The 24,337-nt window shown below is 39.8% G+C and overlaps 1 protein-coding gene across 3 annotated transcripts; it reads left to right on the forward strand.

Moving 5' to 3' along the window:
* The first annotated feature begins 8,391 nt into the window (after positions 1-8,391).
* Positions 8,392-23,965, forward strand: june (JunE proto-oncogene, AP-1 transcription factor subunit). 3 transcript variants are annotated; one of them, XM_086300024.1, is made up of 2 exons: positions 8,392-8,514; positions 18,286-23,965. In XM_086300024.1, exon 2 carries the CDS (start codon positions 18,413-18,415, stop codon positions 19,454-19,456), a length of 1,044 nt encoding a protein of 347 aa, XP_086156150.1. In that variant the 5' UTR covers positions 8,392-8,514; positions 18,286-18,412; the 3' UTR covers positions 19,457-23,965. The 3 variants fall into 3 exon arrangements, with proteins under 3 accessions (XP_086156150.1, XP_086156151.1, XP_086156152.1); XM_086300025.1 differs by lacking the exon at positions 8,392-8,514 and adding an exon at positions 8,538-8,744; XM_086300026.1 differs by lacking the exon at positions 8,392-8,514 and adding an exon at positions 8,798-8,901.
* The last annotated feature ends 372 nt before the right edge of the window (positions 23,966-24,337 follow it).

The raw sequence follows: 24,337 nt of genomic DNA on the forward strand, positions 1-24,337 counted from the left end.
GAACCAGCGGGGCCTGCAAGCTCAGACCTAACACTTACACTTACCATGAATATCACCATCTTTCGCCATCTCTGACTGAGGCTACGTCCACACTAATGTGTTTTTGTTTGAAAATGCATCGTTTGTTCTCCATTTTGGCCTCCCGTCCACACTGACACGGTATTTTCCCCAAAGGAAAACACAGTATTTTCATAACGCTCTCGAAAACGCATACATTTGAAGACGGTGCTTCCGCATCGCAGTGTGGACAGCGAAGTCATGTCATGTGATGCAGTCATGTGACCAAACACATAAACACTCCCATCACTAGTGATGACTGAGAGCTTTGCTCTCCACTAAGCATCTTTCTTTCATGTAGCTGCTGAGAGGTCTCTTCTGTTGATTTGTTTTCATAAAAACCCTGAAATAACCTTTGATTCAATGCTGTAAACCAATGAAACTTGAAAAGTTGTAAAGAAACAGCTCAAACTGACAGTGAAGCGCCATGAAAAACATGTGACCTCCTGCACTGATGTTGTCTTAATGAGTAATGAACACTAGAGGGAGCCAGTGCAGCATTAGTGATGAGGGTGCGCTCTCACTTGGGGGGCTAAGTGTCCCTCTTCATGTGAGAAAGCGCTACATTTTTGTTCCATTTTATTCCTTGTTCCACAGTTTGAAGTATTTTTGCACATTTTGACTAGTTCTGCAGGACACCTACATTTCCGACTGTTTATGAAGGGAAGGAATTATATTACATTCAGACGAAAAGCATACACCAATCTATGGGTACAAGACAATGTGGGAGTATATCGAGACTATTGCATGAGACCAAGAGAACAAACTTAAGCTTCTTTTTTTTATACCTTACTTACCAAGAGATTTCAGAATATATGTATCATATACACTCTAAATGTATTTTATTTTTATTGTAGTTTGTTTCAACCAGAACTGTCGCACATTAGGAGTGCAATGCAGAAACGGCCCTAACCAATCTGGCACCCTAGGCAAGATTTTAGGTGGCGCCCCCTACATCAGCAGTGTAGTGTAATGTTGTAACAAATAATATTTCTATTAAATAAGCTTTACTTTGCATTTTAATTAACGTGGAATTATTTTTTGTATTTAGAAATAATAGTACTAACTTTTTTTTTTCTTCTTTTCAACATTTGTGGCACTGGCGTGGCGCCCCCTGATGGACGGCGCCCTTAGCATTTGCCTATACGGCCTATGCCACGAGCCGGCCCTGGTGCAATGTATACATTTACACAGCAATTGCACTTAGCTGTATTTCTGAGGTACTTCTACTCTTTCTGCATGTACAGATTCTTTTGTTTAAATGAGCTACATGCTTTAGTAACAGCCAGAGGCATGAATCGCTTTAAGTTCAGCAGTTTAGTCAGGCACTCTTTCACATTTCAGATGACTTGTTAGTTGAAAAAAAAAAAAAACTCACTGAAATCTCAAATTGCTTGGCTGTACTTACTGTGCATAACAAAAGGATTTGATGGATAAAAACAGAAAAACAGTTCAACCTTCTTTTTGTGCTCCTACATGTCCTCAGCCCTCCTGGAATGACAGAAAAAAAAACCTAACAAAAACAAGTCAGCGAGGATACATGTGATTTCTGACCAAGATGAGAAATCAAACACTGGAGAAACACATGCAGTTCCTGTATCGTCCACATGAGGTTGACTCTAGAACAGAATCAGTCCCCACAGTCTGTTCTTAGGGTGAGCTTCACAAACAGGTTTCTTTGATTTACTGCAGCAACATTTTTTATATGGTAGAAAAACTCAGCAGTGTTTGATGTGTTCTTAAACTGCTTTATGTACTTTAACTGGGCGTGTGTTTTTCATAAATCTTTAAGCAGCAGTTTTAGTGGTTTGCCACATGAAGAGGAAACAGGTCTGTATGTGGCCCAGGATGTAAAATGATTTTCACACCCCTGGTTTAGATGAAAAGATTATGGTTTTTTCAAAAATAAAAAAACAACAAAAACTGAAACATTTTTAAATTGAGAGCAATTCATTTTATTTATGATTTGACAAAACAGCAGTATTTTATCTCCAGGAATTAGAACACGCGAAATAGCTAGCAGCTAAGTCCACATTTTAATTTTTCAAACAACTATGTTAAGTAAAAATTCCCCACATGTAGTTATGAAGGATCAAACTGTCTGTAGATAGCCAAACCTTTCTCTGTAAACGTGTTTATTTTGGCTATGAAATTGACCCTGTGCACGAGAAAACGCTAACTTCCTGGTTTGAGACCGGATGTGGGGTTGTACATTTCCGGTAGCTTTACTTTGCAGTCAATCGCTACTGCGAACATATCCTCCAAAATCATGTCCAAAACTCGAAAACGGAAAGATCGCGTTAAGTTACAAAGAGCAGAAGGTGGGAACACTCACCACTGTTGTGTCATAAAAAATCTAATGATCAATTTTGACGTCTAAAGAGTTTAGATCGATCAGTTGTTTACATCACTCAACACAAGCAGAACTGCATTACTGCAGCAGAAGACACATCGTCCACATTCAGAAGCACATCTCTGTATAGTGACTGGTCTTATGATTTAAACAGGCAAATGTTCAGCATTCAAACTACAGGTGAAGAATAGTCAAACCAGATGTTTCCCCCATTATGTCGATATCAGCTAGTCAAGTACACACCTACACAGCATGTTAACAAACCGTGAAAAAAGCCACACAAAAAATGAATGATTGCTGATAAGGGTTTCTATACATTAGTATGTACGAAGGGTATGTTGTGACTTACCTTAAAAATTACAGCGGTCCCTCGCTATAACGCGGTTCACCTTTCACCTCGCTGTTTCACGGATTTTTTAGTGCAAGTTTGCATACTTATTTTTTTTTACGTCACATTGTGTCCTGCGTCCTGATCGCTGCAGACGATCTCCTCCGTGACGTCTCTCCTGTACAGTACAGAATCGCTGCATCGATCGCTAGCAGTGTGACTCTGAAGTGCAGTACTGTATGTCCACGATGTCCACGAAACGTTTTGCACCGTCAAAAAATAAAATTGGCTACTTGATTTCACCCATCGCTGGTTATTTTTAAAACATAACACCCGCGATAAACGAGGGACAGCTGAGAAATATAACATTTGAATCCATTTTCTCTTTTGCTCTGAGGCGCGGGGAAAAAATATCGACAAGTCGATGAACATCATTTACAGATATATTGGGTAAATGCCCAAGACATCTATAGAAATGTAAATCGCCGCTTGATTCATTCATTTGCTTAACTTGTTTTGGACTGTAAACCAGGCGCCGGAAACAAAGCTCCCCACAGGAGTTTCCGCACCGGAAGTAGCATATGCTAACGTGCACACAGTCAATTAGAATTTTAAATGGGACTGACTCACTTTTAGAGCCTGCCTCTAGTGGACGTTGGAGGAACAGCAGTTTTTTCCACACTGCCTTCATTTGTCATTCCTGGTGGCTGCAGCTTACACTAACACACGTTACTGTTTGTATTGTGTGTTTGAGGCTCATTATCATCACTTGTGCTGTCACCTCCATCTCAGTCCAAGTCTCTCAGTCATGTGTAATCCACCAGTGAGCTCAGCTCTTTTCTCCACTGGATCATGTCCAGTTACTTTTGAACCCATAAACTTTTGGCCACCATGGTTAGTGCTGAAAGGTCCCCCACGCAGATCTTTCCACTCATTGTTCCATACAGTAATGAAGCCTGGAGCTTTTATGTACTTGTTATGCTTTTGTATTTGAAACATGTGCGGATTAAACGGACTCTCTGTTTTGGATGTTTCACAGTCAACGTCATTTCAAATATGAGGAGTTAACCCTTCCAGCCTCCTCTTTTCCCCCCTCGTCTCCTGCAGTCTCCTCTCCGATCTCCTGCACTGTATGATGTCATCACGCCTGTTTGCTCAGATGATGTCATGTTCGCTGATCGCTTTCAGATGTTTCAGAGTTTTTTTTTCTCCCCCTCGTTGCATTCCAGTGAACTCGACCTGAACAGCCAACTGTCCTCTGAGGGAAATCTGTTTCACTCTGCGGACAATTTTTCCTGTTTTTAGTGTAACAGCTCGACTTTGGTGAGGGTTTTGATCACTACGTGACCAGCAGATGCTCCAGGGAGTAACTGCAACATCTTTTAAATACCCCATAGGCAAGTCAAATGATCTGCATCCTTCTAGATTTACTGCACGTTCAGTCGTGCCTCAGTCTGCCATGTGTAGAGTTAGAGAGCCTGTCATATATAGAAACCACAGCTCATCTTGGAGGTAAAAGTTTAGATCCCTTCTCTGCTTGTTAAGTTGTGAAAATTTTCCTAAATCACTCTGAAGCTGGGAGGCCTTGCTAGATGTTTTTAAAAAAAGTAAAACGATAATGTTGGCATAAAAATAAACAAGGAGTGTCTTTAGCTTTAGTCTCTGTCACTGCAGTCAAATCTATCAAGCAGACAAGCAAGCAAGCAATTTATTTATATAGCGCTTTCAGATCAGCCACCAGCTGAACACAAAGTGCTGTACACTTGACATGCCAAACGTGATACATTGAGCATGTTAAAAAAATGAGAAAAATAGTAATAATAATATAAGATAGGTAAAATATATATATATATATATAAAAAAACAAAACAAAAAAACAAAACATTTAAAACAATAAAATCAGCACATTAGATTAAAACAATAAAATCAGGGTCAGACTGTGTCATAAGCCAAAGAGTAAAAATGGGTTTTAAGACGTGTTTTAAAAGTGGACAGTGAAGGGGCCTCTCTAATGTGCTAGGAAAGATTGTCGTTGACAATCTTTCAGTCGTTCAGCTTTCGTCTCGTCAGACCACAGAGTATTTTCCCAGAAGTTTTGGGGATCATCAAGATGCAAACGTGAGACGAGCCTCTGTGTTCTTTCTGGACAGCAGTGCAGTGGCTTTCTCTTTAAACTCTCCCATGGAGGCCATTTTTGCCCGGTCTTATTGGTGACTCATGAACTTATCTGAGACAGGTGAGGTCAGTAGTTCTTTCGATGCTGTTGTGCGTTCTCCTGTGGCCTCCTGGATGAGTCACTGGTGCTCTCTTGTATTATGTTGGTAGGGAAGGCTCATCACTGTTCCAGGTTTTCTCCATGTGTAGATGATGGCTCTCACCATGGTTCAATGGAGTCCCAAACCTGAGAAACTGCTTCGTAACACTTTCCAGACTGACCAGAGTGGCTTTGATGTTTCTAGACAGTAGAATGAAACTGTCATGTTACTTTTTGATATCTTTTAACCTGCTTCACTTTGTCAGACAGGTTCTGTTTAAGTGATTCCTTGGCTCAACAGGTCTCGCAGTAATAGGTGTGGCTAATGAACTTGAACTCAGCTTTCTAAAAAGTGATTTTACAAAGAGGGTAAAGACTTTCGCACAGGGCCAGGTTAAATGGTAAATGGCCTGTATTTGTATAGCGCTTTACTTAGTCCCTAAGGACTCCAAAGCGCTTTACACTACATTCAGTCATTCACACACACATTCACACACTGGTGATGGTAAGCTACATTGTAGCCACAGCTGCCCTATGGTGCACTGAAAGAGGTTGGTTAAAATAACAAGAAAACTAAGAAATCAGGCTGGGGGCAAATACTTTTTTCACAATTATTTTTTACAGATATCTAAATATGCTTGTGTTGTGGTCTCCAGCACGCTTCTCTGAGCTGAAGGAAGACTCAGTTCATCATCTTCTGAACAGGCATTGAACATTTTGTATGTGTGTGTTGGCTGCTCCACCTACGGTAAGAACAGTAATTACTTTGGTTGCCAAGTAAAACACACTGATCTGTCCTCACACACACACACACACACACACACACACACACACACACACACACACACACACGCACACACACACACACACACACACACACTGTGGTTATTTGTCAGCTTGTCTTTAGGCTGTTGGCTGAATACAGCGAGGCTCAATCATGTTTACTTATCAACAGAAACAGTTTCAAATCACAACATGATCAGATCTCATATCATTACTCATCTATCATCTATTATTTAATAGTATTTTTAATTAAATCTGTCTGTTGATTAATGCATCTGTTCCCACTGATGTCAGAGAGGTCTGATCCACTGTACTGTAACCTCGCTCGACTTCAAGGTAATTTGGTGCTTTTACATCAGACTGATGTTTCCGGCAGTGTGGAGAATTCTTTAAAATTATATTTAAACCTTCATGGAAGAAGATACAGCAGCATAAAAGTATTAAAAATAAATTAAAGAGGATATGAACACCTCAAAGCACTCTCACTCTTTAAAATGGTGTTTGCAGACTTGCTTACTTTCTTCAGTTAAATTAACTTTTAGTTGAATGACAGAAAGGTGAAAGATGTTATAGAGGCATAAGAAGAAAAGTTAAGTAAACACAGATAAACACATAGCTTAACTGATATACACAAAAGTTATAATTATGTACGTCCTCCAAAGTCTGCAGAACGGAAACTGAATCACCTGTGAAGAGGTAACATAAACTGGCTAAAACTGAGGCTACAACAGGCCCAACGAAGAGTCAGAAAATTACAGAAAAACCAAACACAATAAGTTTTTTTTTACTTATTAGATTCACTGAAAGTGGAACAACAAATTGTCAAACATGGAGACATACTGTAAAATGGCACTTGATTTTCTTAAAACGCAAAATGAGAATATTCTTGTATGTCTTTATAGGCTGTCTAAACATATATAGTTTTTGTTTTGTTTTGTTTTTTTACAAGCTTTATGCTCTGGTTTTATTGGTCTGGGCCACTTTTGTATTGCTCTGTATTTGGCATATTTTTTTCAACCTGACCACAATCATGTATGCACTTGTTTATAGCCACATACACAAAATAAATATTTTCCTCTTTTAACTGGTGAAAAACGCTTATTTGGAGGTTGGAATCATTTTGCTGCTCACACCACAGACCCAGTTTTGGTTCTAAAATTTGACAGATTTTCACAAATCATTTGAATTCTTCTTTACTAAGTTATTAATTTAAAATCAGTTACTTTGTAGACACTAAAAACAACTTTCTTATGTAACTGTAAAATGTAACTGTTCCCAGTTCCCTTAAGAATCTGTTTTCACGGCTGCCGTTACGACACATTCCCTGCAGGGATATATATAAATATAGGATGGACCGGGGTTGGCTGTCACACTTTTTACTGTTGCATGAACTACTGATCATTGAAACATCTTTCAGTAACTGTTAAAATAAAGCTTAAGGTTTTTCACTTTTCCACTTAACTGTAAGAAAAATAAATTAACCATCAACGACACTCTGACACTTTGTGACACGCTTTAAAATATACAACTTTCTGGATGAGTCAGTCCCGTTGACTTACACTGAAACCTGACAATTTAAATCCATAAACACAAACCAATAGTTTACTTTTCATGACTTTTTTTGTGAATATTTGCTTTTTAGTTGTGGGACTGGTCCGGTCGATCAGTGGGTGTGATATATCTAAGCCTGAGTTATGAGTAACAGATAAAAAAAGACTCTTTGCACAGTTGTTAGAAGGATGTGTAATTACAGTCCAGTCTTACAGTCCACAAAAAAGTAAAGTTTTGTTTTTCACAGAAACTAATTATACAGATTCTTCAGGACAGTGAGCACAAATTTGTTGTGTATTATTTGTGTAGTTTTATGTCATACGTGCAAATTGTGTGTAGGAAAAGCAAGAAGGCATCAATTTACTGAATCAGAATAACCAAGTCCTCAATGCCTAAAGTTAACCAAGCGACGTAATTTTTATTAATAAAAGCGACTTTTAGCTGCTTCCATGTTCAGTTTGTTTGATTTCCTCCCGGGATCAGGCGTACCTGTAAGCCACCACACTGTGGATCATTAATCATCAAACTGAATTCATGAATCAAATAAAGCACAAACATCTGTGACTTGTACAATTTGGGTCTCTTATGTACCAAAAAGGTCAAATAATTTACTCCACTACCAACCCCTCCAGCCTCCACAGCTGAGCCTCTTTTGTATTTCAAAAGTAGAAAATATCAAATTTTGTATAAGTGAACATGTACACCTATATATGTGAGATGACAGATTAAAAGTGACAAGTGTGAGATAATGTCGGGGATAAAAAAAAAAAAGCTAAATTACGTCCAGGAAAGGTCATGCGTGAGGTCAGAGTGGAGTCCAAACCCCTCTCAGAATCAGGTTGTAAGGGAGTGTAAGGGACTGATTCAGGGGGAGTCATCCTCAAGCGGACGTTAGAGGAAGAGTCGGTGTGGGGGGTTCTTTTTCGGGGGTCCATCAATTTACCAACCTGTGAGGCACGGCTTTCAACCTTTCACGGCTCATATATATCACATATATATGTTCCCCGTGTGAAGTATGTCAGTGTATAAATAAAGGCGCTCATTAGAGGCGCGTTGGAGAGATAAGGAGCAGAAAGCGTCAGAGTGAGTCACTTTGTGATGGAGAGAGACTTCAGCCGCTCTTCCTCGCTCTCTCTCTGAGTCAGTCTCTCTGCTCTCGGATGGTTCAGCAGCTCTCCCTGTCTCTCTGTGAGTATCAGCCTTTATCAGACATTATTCCCGCTCTCATCGCCTCCCAGCCTCGTCATGCTGGACTTTTTTAGATGAGACACCGAGCCGCGGTCGGTTAGGACGGTGATGAGGAGGGGGAGGATGATGATGGTAGTGTTAATGATGCCTCGCGCTGGTTTCACCCGGTCTGAAGTTGACGGAACTTCACCTGATGAAGTCCTGAGAGGAGAGGACTGATCAGAGTGTCGGTACTGAAAACTACCTGTTATTATAAATTATAGCTTACACAGCATTGAGGAGGATGAAGGTGTTTGACCTTCCTATTAACGAGCTTCGGTGTGATATGACGACTGTTTCACTGCTTACTGGGATTTATATTCATCACTGTCACATCTACTGTAACATGTAAGCAGGGTTTGAATGCTGCAGCTGGTTTAATGAACTGTTGCGCACTTCATATTTCTTTATTCTATGTTTAAAAAAAATCAGCTTTTTGACTAACACGCCGCACAGTGCTGGGATTAGAAGCGGGGAGGCAGCTGTGACAAGCGGTAGAAAATTAAAATAGTTAAGTAGTTATGAAGTTTGAGTAGTTACGTTACCATCGGATTTGGGAGAGTTTGTGGAAAATGTGAACATGTTGGATGATAAATAAGGAAGAACACTGCACTGGAGGTCGGTTAGGAAGTCGTGTGTCCAGCAGAGGGCAGTGATTTTCATTGGCCACAAATAACATTATTATTATTATTATTATTATTAATAATAATAATAATAATAATAATAATAATAATAATAATAATAATAATAAACTGCTGTGTTGGGTGTGATTGGGAGTTTCTGAGATGCAAAGAGAGGTCCGGGGTCCAGACACCCTTTTTTGAGCAAATTTACGGTATAGACCCATTTTATTTTATTATACTCTTATACTTTTTTTTTTTAATTTGCAAAGTTTTTTATTTTTTATCTTTTGAGCTCCTTTTTTTTTCTTTTCTTTTTTTTGCTGTTTTACAGCTCCTCTGTTTTGTTTTGTTTTTACCTCATGGAGCTATTTTGTTTTGTCATAGTGTTTTTGTTTTGTTTTGTTTTGTTCTGTTTTTTAACTACTCTACTTGCTGCAGGCTGTGTTTAATGTTTCGGCTGCTGTAACACAGGGATCTTCTGACCTTTGGGAATAATGACCTGTATCTTGTCTTAACAGCATGACTACACATGCATGGAAATGTCTGTAAAGTGAAAACATATTGGGTTTTGTACCTCTTTGTGCCACTGTGTTGGTTAATCACATGTAATAAGACACATTGTTAAAGCTGGACTTACTTATTCTCAGTGTGGTTCATTAAATTGTGACATTAAGCAGGTCTACTGTTTCTGCTGGTTTCTGCAGCTAAAGTGGCGTAACTAATGTTTTCGAGCTGACGTTCACTTCCAGCTCAAGTGTTGTGTTGTTTTTGGACTAAAGACAGTCAGAGTTGTGTTTGTGTTGTGTTGTTGAAAGCTTCCCTGCCAGTTTTGAGAAACATTCGAATGTTAGCTGGAGTTCTGTGGAGGAAGTTAACTTGCAGTAGTAAGAACTTTACCGTTTGACCAACACATTTCTGACCTCATCAGTCAGCTATAAAACAGATTACAGCCAACATTTTAAATAGGACATGTACAGAAAACAACTAATCACATCGAGGATTACTGGTGGATATGCACATGAATGTGTAAGGTTGGCTGTTTTCTATACCTTTTTAGAATAATGCTCTTCTTTATGCACCTTGGAAGTGGGTGACGTTGCTCTAGAAACATCTGCTTTGTCTGTAAAAGAAAGTGGGATGTCCAGATTTCTAAACGCTGCTCTCTAACTAACGATGACAGTGGGGAAGGCGCCTTGCTTTGTTTAGGAGCATTGAGGCGAGGGCTGGAAGAAGGAGTTAAATGTCTGTAGGTGGGAGGAAGCATGGAAATGCTGATGTATTCCAGTGCTTTCCCAGCTCGTACAGTGGAATAAGTGGTGGGTTCATACTGGAGCTGGAGATGCAAAACTCGAAAAACGATGCCCACTTGCTCAAAAGTGAAACAAAATAAGTTCACATGGCATACGAGCTGTGAACATATTTTCTCAGGGTGGGATTTATAATGTTATCAGTCAGATCCATCCCCACCCATTTATGCTGTGAATGGTTGCCAGACTCTCTTTGAAGCCCAGAGCTAGATGTGAAGGGCAGTGCAATCTTAACAGTTTGGGGCATAAATGTAGAAGATGGCCGTCGCACTCTCGTGCCACCTCTTCATGTTTAGACAGTTTCAGACTAATCTAGCATGACCTCTCAAGCCCTGTCCACACATATATGGGCATTTTGTATAACCTTTCTTGTGTATTTTTTCCTTTTGTCCAAATGTAAACAGGATTTAAAGGAACTGAAAATAGAGCTTTTGAAAAACAAAAGGCTTATGACTAGCTAACATTTCTATCTGGGTAGGGTTACAATGGCATGTGTTGCTTTGGCGAGCTCTTGACAATGTTTTAGTGTTTTTGTGTGGATTGAAAATGTTTAAAAAAGGGAAAAGTATTTGTGGGCGTAGCACTCAAATGTTACATGACATGTGACAGGACTAGGCTGTCATCGTTTCAAACTACGTGCTGTGCAATGAAAACCAAAATGAGTTTGTGAAAACTGTCACATCTTATAATCTGTAGTTTTCTGGCTCCTCTGTGGTTTTTTGTGTTCCTGAATATGGTTTTTCATCTGTCTGGTCTCATATGTCTTCCCCTCATCCACAACCAATCACAGCAGTTGGCTGTTCCTCCCTGAGCCTGGGTCTCCCAGAGGTTTCTTCCTGTTAAAAATTAGTTTATCTTTCCCACTGTCGCCAACTGCTTGCTTTTTACTTTTTAATAATTTTTTTTAATTTTTATTCTAATTTTCATTTTAATTCTGTGAGTTAACGTAGTCTTTACCTTATGATATAAAGCACCTTCAGGCTACTGTTGTGGTCATTTGGAAGTTCCTTTTTAATAAAGGACAAAAACTCCACCTATGCAGGTTGAAGGTAAAGGAAGCTAAAACTGATCTAAAAACTAACTAATTTCACTCTTGTTGATGGAAATAAAGATAAAAAGGAGATTTGGAAAAATATTTTTGCTGAGATGATTTTGGATAACTGAAATAAAATAAAACATATCTGTAGTTCTCGCTTTTGTGAATTTGGTAAAATGTGGATTCACAAGCTGCCCGATGATGCTTTGAAGCATTTTTTTTTTAAGATTTGACTCTCAACTGCCATCACAAAGCTGTTTTACTGTAATTACCCAACAGCTTGTGAAATAATCAAAGTCTCGAATCTACTGATTTGTTTCTGGTCATGAATTTTCTCGTCTTTCTGTTTGCTTTGTTTTTCCCTGAACACCAGTTCTCATCACGTGGACTGACTGACCTGAAAACACGTGACCGTTTGTGTCCATGAACACAAATAAACAGGTTGCTTTTTTGTCACCATTTCATGTTTTGTTGCCGTGAGATCGGGCTGTAATGTCTATTCTGACTTTGCTAAAACCTTGAGAGAAACCCTGCATAAAATAAATAATTTAAGACAAATTAAGAATTAAAAAGACTAAAACTGAGACTGATTAAATAAATTAAAATAAATAAAATAAATTTTAAAAAGTAAACTTTTACAGTAAAAACTAAACTGAAATGAGCAAACCCAAGTTCAAATCATACACATAATCTTCACATGTTTTCTACCAGTATTAATAATGAACGTAAAATTTGTTTTATATGATCATTATTCAGCAAGATTGAGAAATAGATTATAGGCTGGGTTAAATAAAACAGTTACCACTTATTTTAAAACTTTGTTTTAGGTGTTGCCTCCAGACTGAAAAGTCTGGAGACAATGATGCTACAGACACTAAATAATCATAACAATATGCATCCATGTGAGCCTACCAGATCGCTCTTACTGGTTCAACATCTCAGACCAGACATACTTTAAAAGCTGATACAGTGGGGCAAAAAAGTATTTAGTAGGCCGCCGATTGTGCAAGTTCCCCCACCTAAAATGATGACAGAGGTCAGTAATTTGCACCAGAGGTACACTTCAACTGTGAGAGACAGAATGTGAAAAAAAAATCCATGAATCCACATGGTAGGATTTGTAAAGAATTTATTCGTAAATCAGGGTGGAAAATAAGTATTTGGTCAATAACAAAAATACAACTCAATACTTTGTAACATAACCTTTGTTGGCAATAACAGAGGTCAAACGTTTATTATAGGTCTTTACCAGGTTTGCACACACAGTAGCTGGTATTTTGGCCCATTCCTCCATGCAGATCTTCTCGAGAGCAGTGATGTTTTGGGGCTGTCGCCGAGCAACACGGACTTTCAACTCCCACCACAGATTTTCTATGGGGTTGAGGTCTGGAGACTGGCTAGGCCACTCCAGGACTTTCAAATGCTTCTTACGGAGCCACTCCTTTGTTGCCCGGGCGGTGTGTTTTGGATCATTGTCATGTTGGAAGACCCAGCCTCGTTTCATCTTCAAAGTTCTCACTGATGGAAGGAGGTTTTGGCTCAAAATCTCACGATACATGGCCCCATTCATTCTGTCCTTAACACGGATCAGTCGTCCTGTCCCCTTGGCAGAAAAACAGCCCCATAGCATGATGTTTCCACCCCCATGCTTCACAGTAGGTATGGTGTTCTTGGGATGCAACTCAGTATTCTTCTTCCTCCAAACACGACGAGTTGAGTTTATACCAAAAAGTTCTACTTTGGTTTCATCTGACCACATGACATTCTCCCAATCCTCTGCTGTATCATCCATGTGCTCTCTGGCAAACTTCAGACGGGCCTGGACATGCACTGGCTTCAGCAGCGGAACATGTCTGGCACTGCGGGATTTGATTCCCTGCCGTTGTAGTGTGTTACTGATGGTGACCTTTGTTACTTTGGTCCCAGCTCTCTGCAGGTCATTCACCAGGTCCCCCCGTGTGGTTCTGGGATCTTTGCTCACCGTTCTCATGATCATTTTGACCCCACGGGATGAGATCTTGCGTGGAGCCCCAGATCGAGGGAGATTATCAGTGGTCTTGTATGTCTTCCATTTTCTGATGATTGCTCCCACAGTTGATTTTTTCACACCAAGCTGCTTGCCTATTGTAGATTCACTCTTCCCAGTCTGGTGCAGGTCTACAATACTTTTCCTGGTGTCCTTCGAAAGCTCTTTGGTCTTGGCCATGGCGGAGTTTGGAGTCTGACTGTTTGAGGCTGTGGACAGGTGTCTTTTATACAGATGATGAGTTCAAACAGGTGCCATTCATACAGGTAACGAGTGGGGGACAGAAAAGCTTCTTACAGAAGACGTTACAGGTCTGTGAGAGCCAGAGATTTTCCATGTTTGAGGTGACCAAATACTTATTTTTCACCCTAATTTACGAATAAATTCTTTACAAATCCTACCATGTGGATTCATGGATTTTTTTTTCACATTCTGTCTCTCACAGTTGAAGTGTACCTCTGGTGCAAATTACTGACCTCTGTCATCATTTTAAGTGGGGGAACTTGCACAATCGGTGGCTGACTAAATACTTTTTTGCCCCACTGTAGAATAGAATATAAAAATTCAAAGTCTTAGAAGTTCCAGTATGTTCAGAGCCATGATGTTTAAGCTGTTTTTGCATTAGCTTAAGCATCAAGTGATGCCTGTTGTCCCTTGTTTTAACTTTAAGAGTTGCATCAATGTCACATTAGCCTGTTTGTCTTTGTAAGCTTCAGACTCATCGTGCTGGGCTGCTGTTAGTCACCTGAGCTCAGATAATCACCTGTGTGCAGCCCGTGATTATCACACTAACTTCTATCTGACGTTTTCACTCCTCTCCTGTGGGGAAATCTTCCTCACGCATGACCTTGACTGCTGTTTCTTACTCTGAGGGTTTTTTCTCTTATTTCTCAATATGCTGCTCTGATTAAATTATAAGGAAGCAAAGAGTCGAGGTGACGGTGGACCTGAGCTGAATCAGTTCCTCAAGCGTCTCGCCTCGTGGTCAGTTTCGTCACCACATGACACACACTGCATCTGAACTGTTGAGGTTAAAGGATAGAGGGGATGTTTTTGTAATTTCTTTTTTTTTATTCATGAAAAGGATTCAGGAATTACAGTGACGCTTGTCACTGTGTTGGTTATTTGTCTCTCCGTGTAACTCAAACTCGACCACTGTGTTTCCTTTTCAGCAAAAAATATTTTCAGACCCATGTGTTGCCCTTTTGTGGAAACAGACTAGAGGTTTCTGTCTTTCTGGACTCGGAGAAGAGGTTAAGAACTGAAAGGGGTAAAGCTCCAACAACACTTGTTATATATAGAATACACACTGTTGTTTTACCCACACAGTAAAGCCAGATAAACAGAGAGAAGAAATGAAGCATTAAAATACAAAGACTTCAATCCATTCAGACAGGTGCAACACTTATCTCTAATATTTAATATAAAATATTCTAAAAACGCTCTCAAACTGCTGTCAACAAAATAAATAAATAAATCCATGGTCCTCTGCTTACACGTGCTTTGATATTATCTCTGGAGGGTTTATCCATGCCCACCAGCACTCTCATATTCCCCAGCTTTCTCTCCTATTTCAAAACCATCTCCAAGAAATCTATATATCTAACCCATCTGTCAACCCAACCTGGCAACCCTAAACACAGTTCATGAAATAGCCTCAAACTCTAATCTAATGAAATTAAATCTTATCTGTCCAGTTTCATCGTGTCCACATACATATTTGACAAATTTGACTTTTAAATTTGCTGCTCTTGCTGGTCAGTGCCAGAAATGCCAGCTGGTTAAGTGAATTATTTTGATAAAAGCCGACCTTCGCTGACAGACGGAGGGCCCTCCTTTTTCTGACAAGAGGATGTAAATGTGCGAAGTTTGGCATCCGCACCAACCAGATCGGGTTTGCAGGACATCAGTGGTGTCAGAGTAAGCTGACATAAGAACTGAAGCAAAATGAAAACCACATTAACCACAAGGCACGTGGAAGCATGCAAGGACGGAGAGCCACATGTGCTAGCCATACTGACATTAGCAACGCTCGGCAAATTAATTTAGCATTGCGTGTGAGCAGCGTAACACATTAGACAAAGTTTCCCACTCTTCAGTGACATTTAAAACAGTAATTATTGGGGGAGGTGAATAATGATTTCAAATGGTTCGTAAATTCCCACGCAGTATTTGTACGACCGATGTTTAACCGCATTCTGTTGGAATGTGCCCAGTTTTCATTGTTTTCCTAGTGTTAGTTTCCCTCCTGATACAAAACACAAATTAAATGTCAGGAACAGCCCTAATTTCAGTCGAATGAATCATTTCACTGCTCACACCAGAGACCACAAGTCGGGTCATTCCATGACTGATTTTTACACTCAGTTTAGGTGATCGTTAATGTATCATTAATTACTGATAAGAAGTCACTTGTTATCAAAGCTAATGAGTTAGGTTTAGAAAATGTTGTGGTTTGGGAAAAAATGGTTGTGCAATGTTTTCTTCAAATCTATGACATTTATATCCTAGAACACAAATGGTTATTTTCCAAGCTTTGGTATGACTGGGTGTATCATCCAAAGACGATTCAAGGAGTGAGTGCAGCTGATCTTGTTGCAGGCATTCAGACCGGTCAGATTCTGAGTAAATTAGCTCACTGTCGTGTAGTCGCTTCAGCTCCTCTTGCTGCAGAGATAGAAACTTTAAAAATACACGACCATACACATGCTGGTAAAGTTTGAACTGACCTGAATTGACTCTCTGAGTCAGTAACTCATAGGATATGAGACATGCTTTATTTTTCCCAAAAGTTGATAAAATACTGTAGCAGCAGCCAAAATGTCAAACAAAACCTATAACAGCAAGTAGAATAGCTTACACAAAGCATCTACAAAAAATACTGCATACTACAAAAGTATTCAATCAATTCAAAAGTGAAGTTTCACTAAAATCACTTCACACAATCAGACATTATAGTTTGGAAAAAATTGCCCAAGAAATCCCAGGATTTTCAAACTTGAACGCATGTACGGTCATTTTTTTCACCCACGTCTGCAAATCTGCTGAAAGAGAACGAGGCGACAGCTTGTCCATTTAATGAGACTTCAATAAATACCTGAAACAGACTCCTCTGTAATGTTTACAGCATGATGGATTCCTGCAGTGAGCAACGGTCATGTTAACGTTGAGCTTTCTTCTCAGGAGTACATCTGCTCCTTTCTATCAGACCATCAGTGCTCGTCATATAAAGGTTTCACTAGTGGAGCAGCCCAGTGAACAAGTTTAAACAAGCTGTAAATCTCACCTTTGGAGGGAAATCTCGACATAATCAGGGATGTGTAAGACACTCTGTAATAACTGTTTTTTGACAGGATCCTGTATCGTTTACTTAGCCAGCTCTAGTTTTTACACCGTAACAGCCTTACTGAAGACCCATGCAAGGATCATGGTGGATTTGCTTTAGGATCATCCTCCAAGTGTAGACGTTTGTTGCCTTTTAAAAGTGGAAATGTTTGTCATAGTTACATTAGTTGCTCATCCTGTCCACTCATATTCCCCCGTCTCCCAGGAGAGATGACCCACTGCACCAACTGCCTTTATTAAGACTCACAAATATTTGCTGTTCTCAGAAAGCGACAACTTGCAAGGAAACAGATTTTATTACAGCAGCATATTGAATTTAGGTCTAAGTGTAACAGCCTGTCGTTGGAGGTCAGAAACATATCAGCAGCTTGTAAGTATAAAGTGTAGAACACTGTGTGTTGTGAATTGTGGGGCTCCTTTCTTTTCATAAAGAATCCACCAGTGTAGCCTCTTGTAAAGGAGAACTTTTTCTTGGTTTTTAGAGAATTTTAGCAGCTCATATTATTGCTATAGGGTTAGCTGATCAGTTAGAGATGTTACTATGAAGAACTCACATTAGTGGGAAACACTGGTTGGGTTGCTGATATGACAGTTTTTCATTTCTTTCAGTTTCTCATCCCATGTTTAGATGGACTCCAACTCCACCCTCCTGGACTGCAGCTGGCAATGGCTTCTTTGTTCTGCTCTGCTGGGACTTCAAGCATCACCCTAACCAGAACCTGCAACAGGTGGAGAGCTGGTTCATGTGCTGAGCTCACAGAGACTGCAGAGTAGAACAAGGACGACTGGCTACAGTGCAGGAGGGTGTAATTGGAAATAATCAGCAGGACTAAAATAAGAAGAACATATTTCTCATTATTCATACAATTAGAAAACCCGTGTGCCTTTAATTTGCTTGTAAATTAAACCTCTTGGTTTTTTGATAGCACAGACAACTGAAAAGAAGCTTTAATCCAATTTTTTTGTAAACGAAATATTTACAAGCAATAATCTGTCAAGTTTAGAGGCCATACAACTGAGCATATTTTCAGAACAAGGTGTAGTTAAGTTTGGAGCTGGATATGCAAGTGCTATTAAAACATTTTTGTTTCTGATGAACATCACTGAGTCATAATGCAGTGAGGCATGTTGTCTGTAAAATCAGGAACAAACAAGGATACAAACAGTATGAAGACGTGAATGCAGACACATATTTGATGTCATGAAAATACATTTCTGAAATAGAAAAGATGGTGAGCATGATTGTCAAATTAGAGGTGGCTGTGTTCCTTCAGCCTTAGCTCAGGGTGAAATGAACCCACAAACAGAGCAGGAGAATGAGAGGTGAGGGGTAGTGATTGTCCTGTTGTTTTGGTCCTCCTCTTCCTCTCACAGACATGTTTCTTCCTCCTGCAGGAACTCTTTTTCTTCTCTTCGTCTTGCCTTCATCCTCCAGACGCAGACGTCAGTGAAACGTTTCAATCAGCTCTCATATTCAGGTTAATCTGATTATGAAGATTTCTTCTGAGACGCCTCTCTGTCAATGACGGCCAAGATGGAGACTCCTTTCTACCACGATGACTCCCCCGCTGTGCCCGGCTTCAGCCAGATCGCCGAATACGAGCGCTACTCGGGAAACAAGATGCTGATGAGTAAGAAAGCCATGTCAATGGCAGGAAGTCACCACTTCCCCAGTGGTGGTGGAGCAGGAGGGAGGGGTGGGAACCCCAACATCCTGGGGCTGGCTAGCAACAGCTCCTTGATGACATCAGCAGCGTCCTCTGCAGCATCCTCAGCAGACATGAACCTGCTAAAGCTGGCGTCCCCAGATCTGGAGCACCTGATCATTCAGTCCAACCAGGGGCTGGTCACCACCAGCCCGGTGCCAAACTCCACCAATCCCTTCATGTACCGCAACCAGGCCACCAACGAGCAAGAAGGATTTGCTGATGGCTTTGTCAAGGCGCTGGCAGACCTTCACAAGCAGAACCAGCTGGTTGGAGGTGGGCCCATGTCTCCGCCTTCATCCTCTAGTGTCTCCCTGCAGGCGTCCTACCAGAGGAATCTGATGTCAGGCGGAGATATGCCCATCTACACCAACCTGAGCAGCTACAACCCGGGCCAGATGCCATACTCTGGAGGGCAGATGGCATATGGTGGAGGCTCAGGCCACGGTGGAGGTGGAGCACCTCAGCCACACCCTCGAGGCCTGGATGCCCCGCAGACTGTCCCTGAGGTCCCTCATCCTGCAGGGGACCCCACCTCGCCACCGTCGCTCTCGCCAATCGACCTGGAGACACAGGAGCGAATCAAAGCAGAACGCAAGAAACTTCGCAACCGGATTGCCGCATCTAAATGTCGCAAGCGGAAGCTGGAGCGCATCTCACGGCTGGAGGAGAAGGTGAAAGTCCTGAAGAGCCAGAACTCGGACCTGGCCTCCACCGCCGCTATGCTACGGGAACAGGTCGCTCAGCTGAAACAGAAGGTCATGAGTCACGTCACAAATGGCTGCCAGATTTCGGTAAGCTCATCAGCTGCCAGCAAGGCCGGAGGAGGAGGCACCGGCAGCGAGGACTCCAGCTGCTGAGGAGGCGGGACATCGCGAGAATATGCCAAGAGGCCATTTACTTTTAAGATTTTGCTTGTGCTTTCAGTTGGAGCGAGCAGAGAGTAAGCGGCTCGTGTCATCAACACCTCCAGAAGGATAGGTGGATGTTAACGGCATTCAGAGTCCCGGAAACTCTCTGTCACCTAGCCAAAGGGGGCGGAGCTTTACAGAGGAGACTGGAAAGGAAGCAAATGGAAGAATGCAAACAAGGTTTGGATTACGGACGACAACTTCTTAAAGAACACCTGGCAACATTTGAGACTTAAAGTGTTCAGATTCCACACAATGCATTTGTTTAACAAGTGGAACAAACTGTCAGATTTCCACATTTATTATGAACCGCTCACAACATTTTTCACACATCACACCTTCCACCTCTGTTTTTTTTATTCACACTAAAAACATATTTAAGATGTTACAGATGAAGTAAATTATCTAAAAAATATTGTTTTTACAGTGCGAGCTGAGAAGATTTATCATAGCATCAAAATACCGAAATGAAATGAAAAACTCTTTCATGTAATCAGATTACTTTTATTTACAGAGTAGGAAATGTAACTGTGGTTTCTTGTCATAATTTACAAACATCTGTTTTCAAGGTCAGAAGAAACTTTCTTTAATCATTTTCATTTAACATGATCTGTGCTGCATTATTTAGTTTTTTTTTGCTTTGTAATCTGATTATCAGTTTAATCTCTTTAATTTCATAACAGTGTGTTAATGCAACTAAAGACCGGCTTCTTTACAAACAATATCTTTCAACTTCAACAGCTCTGTTTTTAAAGCAAAGGTATGTAGTCTGATTATGTTAATCACTCTTTAAGCTCCAGTCTGGCCTACAAAGTCACATTTGTTGATGGAGGTTTTTCAAAGTGTTTTGAGAAAGAAATTACATTAAAGTTATGTTTTTCCCAGAGAAGTACTTCATCAGTACCAAAATGTTCACAGGTAATCATTAGCCTTTGAAAATTCATGATGGCCACCAAATGTGGCAAAAAAACAAAAAGATACACATTTGACCAAATATAAGTCCACTTTAAAATTACACTCTTAAATTACACCTCAGTTTTGTTTGTATCATAGCTCAACTTTGTTTTCCAAAACTTTTTGTGAACAGGGGATAAATTGTTGAGGTACTTTTGTTTCAACTAGATTTCTTGGATTGACCCCTACCTGCCTACCATTTGCAGTATGCATATCAAGGTTATAGAAGGATAATCTCTCAACCTGCACAGCACGTGCAGCTTATGTGACGCCTGTAGGTCTGACACATATAACTCTCTCTTTCTTTGGATCATATTCAGCAGTCTCTTCAGTGTTAGCTACATTGTCCTAATGAAAGTTCAATTGCAGTTTAACCTGTGTTTTATGTTTGAAACTGTAAAAAATTTTGTAAATGTGAAACAAGGTAGCTCTTAAGAAGCTTTAAAGGCGTAAATTTGACTTCCCCAAAGGCAAGTATGTGGAATTCAAAAGATAAAAGGTGTATGTATTCATCTTTTACCATCTACTGGTTTGTGAGGTCCTGTTTTCAGTCCTCTAGAGGAAGATTTCACATCTAGATTTCACTGCCGCCTTCAATGTTTTGAAACTAGATGTGACGGACGATGGGGTGGGTCTGACTATGAAACCACACATAAACCGGTATGTGCACATGCACACCCTGGCTAAAGACTTACAGATTGTTATTCAATAATCCTCCTTTAAGACCAGTTTAGACAGTTTAGACAATTAACTTATGTTTGGATTTATTCAAAGTGATGATAAACCCACGACTGAGCTCATATATTCAGCAAGGGTTAGGGTTAGGGTCTAGAGAGGTCAAGTTCAAACATCCTTTTTCCTCAGACTTCTGCCAGACTGGATATGTTTTTGCATCCAGAGCAGATGCTTCCTGGTAGATGTTAAAAAGGATGAATTTCGAACGTCTTTCCACATTGGATTCATTCTTCAGACGTGAACGCTATGTCCACCTTTTATACTCTCGACACATAAAGATTGCTTTTTTCTACGCTGGAATTAATAGCAATTTTGGAAAATGGTGGCAGTTTTGAAAATTCAAGAGGCTAATGGTTCCAGATGCAAATGAATGGCTCCAGAGGGACAAACATAAACATGTAAGTTTTGGTGTTCATGAATACTTTTGAAAGATTGTCAGAGTAATCTGCTGGGATTTTTCTTGAGTTACAAACAAAGGAAGTGCACAGTAAGATCTGCACTTGTTTTAAGTTTAAATGTGTATAACTTTGCAAAGGGAATCCAAATCATTTAAATCTTTTTGTTTTCACATTTAACTTTGTGTGACCGCGTGCAAAACAATCCCGTGTTGGAAGAATTTAATTATTTTTTTTAAAAGTTAAGGTATTTGACTCTTTGTTTACTTTTCTGCAGATGATGAACTGTTATTATGGAAAAGGAATTGTTTCATATCTGTTTTATATTCATACTATTGTGAAACAAGAAAATTAGTGTTGACTAATATTCATTATTCTGATGTTGTTACTGATTTACTTTTTATCTTATAAAAAAAAATAATGGTTCATGTAAGTGAGTTTATTTGGTGCATTTGTTAGCAGGTTATATAGAAGCCCATTGATGCTGGAAAAATAGATGGAAATAAAAAATATTCATAGATTTGTGCCACAAAATTAGACTGAAAACATGTTCTGTTGACTCTTAAATTTTTGTCATAGAAAGAATTTAATCTCTTTTATCACCTGGCTGTAATGGGCCTCCAAGGTTTTTTGACAAAGAGAACGATACATCTGAGGATGCTGGAATAAAGCATTCGTGAATACATTTCAGATTCAATTCAAGGTCAAACGGACATTTCTAAATGTAATTAAAACATACAGGGAGGAAAATTCACTCAGATATATTCAGGTATGAAAAATAATGCTCTTCATATGTATATTTATCTAAAGATTGAGGTTTCTGCAGAAATGAGGTCCTTAAGGAGGGATAGGAAAACCTCTGCAGATGGTGCAGATCCCGAGGTCCATATTGGTCTCCCTTCTGGGCTTCCAGAGATACTTGGGTGAGCTTAGCTTTACCTAGAAATCCTACAAACACTGGAACTTGAAAAGTTTTGAGATGTCCTTAATGACCTTGTAGGTTTCTTAAGTACACTGTAAAAGTCTGTAGTGGTAGAAGTCTGAGGATAATAATTGTCCTTGGTCAGACAGCTCTGAGGTCCTGAAGTCAATGTCATTAATGGGATTTCTGAGGGCCTTGACAAAACTGATAATGCCTTTGGGAGAACTCTGAGGTGCTGGAGGGGTGAGATCATTATAAGGGTTGTACAGGTACTAGAATGAATTCTGGTGGACTTAGATATAGGTTGTAGTTCCCCAAGGTATTTGCCTCTACCAGGGCCTTCATAAGTTCCTAGAACAGGTATCCTGAGAGCCCTAATGGGATTTTGCAAGGTACTAGACTGTAGACTTTGAGGGAAGGCTCTTAATGACAGGCAGATTTCCTTAAAATTGTATAAATATTCTTGAGAATATTGCACAGGTACGTGAGAATCACTGATGATTTTGCCAAGTTTCCCTGAGTATATATTCAAATTCTGGTCTCTGATGGGGTCCGTGAGGTCCATAAAGAGGTTAATTCAGTCCTTGTGAAACTTCCTGAGGTCTTTAATAGCTTTCCAGAGGACCCTAGGGGGTTTGGGGGGGTCTTGAGGATGATTAGTGGGCATTAGTGGGCCCAAAGGTCCAAACTTTGCCTGACTGAATTTGTATGATTTTAAAAGCTGATTTATGACAGACATTTAAAAGATCACAACTGGTTCCAAGATACAAAGAATACAGCCCACAGTTTGTGTTACATGTGAGGGTACCTTGTTGATTGATAACTGTACACGTTGTTGTGGATTTTCTAAGTTTTGGATGTGGGTGCACCTCAGATTTATATTGTGAAAAGTTAACAGACTGGGCTTTTAATCTAGTCGTACAGTTGTTTACTCACCTAACAATCCTGTTGTTGTTTATGCAGTGTGCTGGTTGATATTTTATCACATTTGCAGCCATGAGGCTAATTGACCCTTTCTATTTCAGACTCTGTTTTGCACTGGCTTTACTGTCCAATCAGCATCTGTATCACGTTTGCAGATTGCAGCTGTCAGACAGAAAAACATGTAACTGCAAAGACAGACAGAAATATTTACTGCTCACAGATGTTTCTTTTAGAGTTCGTGTTTTGTGTTTGACAAATCAGAGACTCTCAAATATACTGTTGGCAAGTGTCAAGCAGATATTTATTTTTTTGAACTTGAGAGAGGCTTTTGATGTCTCTAATGATTCTATTTTTGTACAAATGTATAAAAGTTGTTGTTATTAATATACTGAAATGTGTGTATGTACAATCTGATTTGTTCAACCTCTTCGTGTCTATTTATTATAAATTGGTTTGTGTTAATTACGCTTCACTTTGTTCTGCTGTGTTCAGATGTTTGTGTCAATATACCAGTGATGAAACATTCAACCGCTGCTTCTCTCTCTCTCTCTCTTTTTTTAGACACTTGCAGCTGGGATTTTGGAGATTGCCTTATGACAGAGATAAAGCACATCACACTCATTTTACAATAGTGTCCTTGGGTGTTCTGTTCACATAATGAAAGTACCAAATCCATTGAAATGTAAAGGGAGTGTTGTCTCTGTTGTGGCCTTTAGGGACATTTTTTCAGTTTCATGTTGAGAAATTTGGGGAAATTTGCACATCAGATGGTTCCCTATTACGTTTCCCAGTTTTGATTTACTGTATATTGAGATATTCAAGAGAAGCAGAAGACTGAGACATGCTGAAATCCTCAAACCTGCAGAACTCCTTCGTAACAAGCAAAAATGTTATAAAAGA

This window comes from Aulonocara sp. 'chitande type north' Nkhata Bay, linkage group LG7 (assembly GCF_057382095.1).
Source record: "Aulonocara sp. 'chitande type north' Nkhata Bay isolate Kocher_YH1m ecotype deep benthic linkage group LG7, A_spYH_male_GT1.1, whole genome shotgun sequence".
In the NCBI taxonomy this organism is placed as follows: Eukaryota; Metazoa; Chordata; class Actinopteri; order Cichliformes; family Cichlidae; genus Aulonocara; species Aulonocara sp. 'chitande type north' Nkhata Bay.